The sequence below is a fragment of the Pterocles gutturalis genome, unplaced genomic scaffold (genome assembly GCF_000699245.1).
Source record: "Pterocles gutturalis isolate BGI_N339 unplaced genomic scaffold, ASM69924v1 scaffold37452, whole genome shotgun sequence".
Classification (NCBI taxonomy): domain Eukaryota; kingdom Metazoa; phylum Chordata; class Aves; order Pterocliformes; family Pteroclidae; genus Pterocles; species Pterocles gutturalis.
The window spans coordinates 93,109-96,527 of NW_010114069.1; the positions used below are offsets into that span (position 1 = coordinate 93,109).

Below are 3,419 nucleotides of genomic sequence, written 5' to 3' on the forward strand. Positions count from 1 at the left end.
AAAAAAAAAAAAAAATCACTCATGCAGTGTCTAAAATCATTCAAACAGATCTTTCTGGGGTGATTTTCTAGATGGAGATAGATTTCGTGCCTATGTGCAGTGATGTCTTCAGTTTCCTTAAGTGTTTTACAAAATTTTTCTGTTATTTGTGAATATAGGTTTAACAGACCTTGGGAAATTAAGCAGTTTTGTTGATAATGAATGTCTTGCAATCCAAAGTCAGATGCCTTTTACAGTAAGATTTGAGGCAGTGGGTCAGATGATCTGATTTACTTCCTTATCTGCACGCTGGCTGTGGAAGGCAGTTAACCTTACCCTATGTTGTTCTTCCTTCCAACTCAAAATGAAATGCAAAAACTAATAAGTGATCCAGAACTGGTTGGTAAATGTTTCCAAGGCCTCAGGGACTTTTTCTGAAACTGAACATTTATTGACAGGATGCTCTTGTACCTTTGAAGTAATACTAGATCAAGGAATTTAAGGTTAGTGCCTCAGGTTTAGCCAAACCATCTTGTTTGGTCAGTGGAGCAGTTGAGAAGCAGATTCCCAACTGTGCGCATTCAGAATGCGGGGACACTTGGAGTTTGCCTGTCCTGAGAGCAACCTGGGACAGTCCTAAAGTTGTTTTTCATTTGGATTCAACTGCTTTGGTCTAAAGGGCCCCACTTAAAAAACTGGATGATTACTTTTCCTAGGAATAATCAGTAACAGTTTGTGGAATGAATGGTTTAGAGCAATCTACTGTGGTTTTCGGCTTTTTGGGATCCTCACAGGCTAAAGTGCCTTGAGCACCAAGCACCGTTAACCTCTGTGGCCGTCTAGTGCGTGTAAGGGCTTGCACGTAACAGCTAGCACAGTGGCCAGAACCCAACCTCTGGTTTTCATGGCTAAAGGAGAGCACCTGCATATACTTGTAACAAAAGAGTTAGAGAGACATATCACCACTGAGATGATTTTGCAGAGAGATGGTTGATAATGACATATGTCAGTATCAGAGCTACAGTGCTGAGGAAATACCATTATTCTTTTATAAAGCATTCCTAAAGCCATCACTTGTGATATTGTCAATGATAGCTCAGAGTATGAAGGGAAGGCTAGTGGTCTTGAGAGGCTCACAATACAGCTGCTTGGAGGTGAAAGATTTCTTCAGGAAAAAGTCTCCTGAATTTTAACGGGGAAGATTTATTGCAGTGTATGAGAACTCAAAAAAATATTTGTAACCCAGAGAAAACATGATGTGTTTAGCCACATTAAGAAATTTAGGACTTCCTCCTTATGAGTGCATCAGTTATTTCACAGTTTAATGACATGCAGATAAAATAACAGTTTTAGTAAAAATCCTTCGTTGCACACACAACAAAAGTTAAAAATAAACAATACCTCTTTTCTGTGTTTCAGGGATCAAATCTGACAGATATCTGCACACAGCTCTTGCTCCAAGGGACTTTGTTAAAAATCTCAGCAGGGAACATCCAGGAGAGAATGTTCTTTCTATTCGATAATCTACTGGTCTATTGCAAGAGGAAATCCAGGTGAGTCCCTCTGTCTTTGTGGTTTTATGATGGGACCATTCATTCAGAAGTTTTGTAAAGAGAAAGTATGGTCAGATATTGATCACTCGCTGTATTCCCTCATGCTCTGTGGGGCCGAGTCACAGGTGCGACTTTCCTCTGTTCTGTACTATCGATATTATTTAGACTATATGAGAAAGAAGCCACTATGTGGTAAGATAAATATGCCAGACAGTAATGGGATCCCCACCCTGGGAAGTGCGCAATCCAAAGACAGAAGTTGATACAGTGCAGAAAAAACACAGAGTGAGTTCTTACAGCTGGAAAACTTCCCAGAGCAGATGGGTCTCCAGGAGTGATGCAAAGAAGGAGGCCTTGCCAACTTTCATTGTGAGGTTATTCCAAGCAAAAGAGGGTGACATGAAAAATAATATAAAGCCAAGAAAGGGGAAAGTGGAAGACTAAGAAAACATTAAATAGATGCAGGGCACAGAGGAGTGAGGAAGAGATGAAGATTAGCAAGTTGCTGTTCAGGATTTGCACCCCATGTGCTCTGTGCATTGTTCTTCTTATCTTGGTAACAATTTTTGCATCATTCCACCTTATGAAACTTAAGCATTAACACCTACTGCTTATTATTAAAATAGCATTGGCAGAGTGGAGGGCAATTTGCTTCTGCACCATTTATACTGTATTTCAGTTCTTGAGCTTTTCACCTTCACAGCTCCAGTCTCATTCTCATGTCTTAGTCTTTTCTGAATGTACATTCTCTACACTCCAGATTCTCCTCCTCCTTCCTTTCCTGTAATATCCTCCCGCTTCTTCAAGTTATACTTCTTTACTGGTGATGGCCAAGTAGAATGGCCAACCCAATTAGAAATTCTCAAAAACCAGAGTGTTCTCTGCAAAGAAAATATATCTCAAAATTTGGGTTTATTTACCAGTTTTTTCTTCAATGGAAATTTTGGGACCATCAACCTTAGAAAAAATAATTTTGGTAATGTTCAGTCTTTTTGTGTACATGATGCTGGAACTCTACTATATTTATATATTTATACAACATGAATACAAATTATTAGATGAAATCTATGTCAGATTCTTAGAAGTAATATAAACATTTAAATTAAATTTTAAAAAATTTGCACAATTCAATCTTTTATGCTTTTAATATTATCTAACTGAAGCATTCTAACTTTACTGAATTGAAGCAAGAAAGACAAAGCATTTCATTTTAACACTTTACCAGATTTGTCAAAATCCAAGCTTACATATGAAACAGAGGTCAGAAATTTGTGTGTCTTCTAACAGAAAACTATTCCTTAAAAAAAAAAATATTCAATTTGATATCTAATCTTTTACTACTTCAGAGCTCTTAGAAACTGGTTTTCTAGTCCTCCTTGTAGTTCAGGTTAGCCTACCCCCTCCCGCACTGTTTAGGCATTTTTCCCGGAATACTAAGATTTCAAAAACAAAATGTTCTACTGCCTTTTAAGCAACTCTCTCTTTTGGTACAGGAGACATTACTGAGCTATTCTGTAGTTTGGCTTGATTTTGGAGGAGGCTGCTGTAACACTTTGATTTTCCCAAAGGATTGATATTGTTTATCTTTGTCTAATAATGTAGCTTGAACAGATGAAATGTCCAGAGTCTGATTTCCATTAAAAAGTAGAATATTTCATTAAGTCTGATGAGAACTGCCTAATGTAAAAGATAGATTTAGGGATCGCTGAGCAACTTTAATTTTGGATATTTCTCCTGTCTAGCTGCTGTTTATAATTAATCCAGGATAGAAATTAATGTCTATCCTGTTGGGCTGGTGTGATCATTTGGCTAGCTGCTTGACAAACAACTGACATGTTAGTGGGACACAGATTTTGAAAAACAAACAAACAACCAACCCCCCTCCCC

At 37.8% G+C, this 3,419-nt stretch overlaps 1 protein-coding gene across 1 annotated transcript in view; it reads left to right on the top strand.

Moving 5' to 3' along the window:
- Positions 1 to 1,407: 1,407 nt before the first annotated feature.
- The window catches only part of LOC104462686 (phosphatidylinositol 3,4,5-trisphosphate-dependent Rac exchanger 1 protein-like), an 8,290-nt gene continuing 6,278 nt past the window's right edge, over positions 1,408 to 3,419 (top strand). Inside the window, exon 1 of the mRNA XM_010074730.1 lies at positions 1,408 to 1,532. Within this exon, the coding sequence (XP_010073032.1) occupies positions 1,483 to 1,532 (50 nt within the window). The 5' untranslated portion in view covers positions 1,408 to 1,482. The remainder of the gene's footprint in view (positions 1,533 to 3,419) is intronic.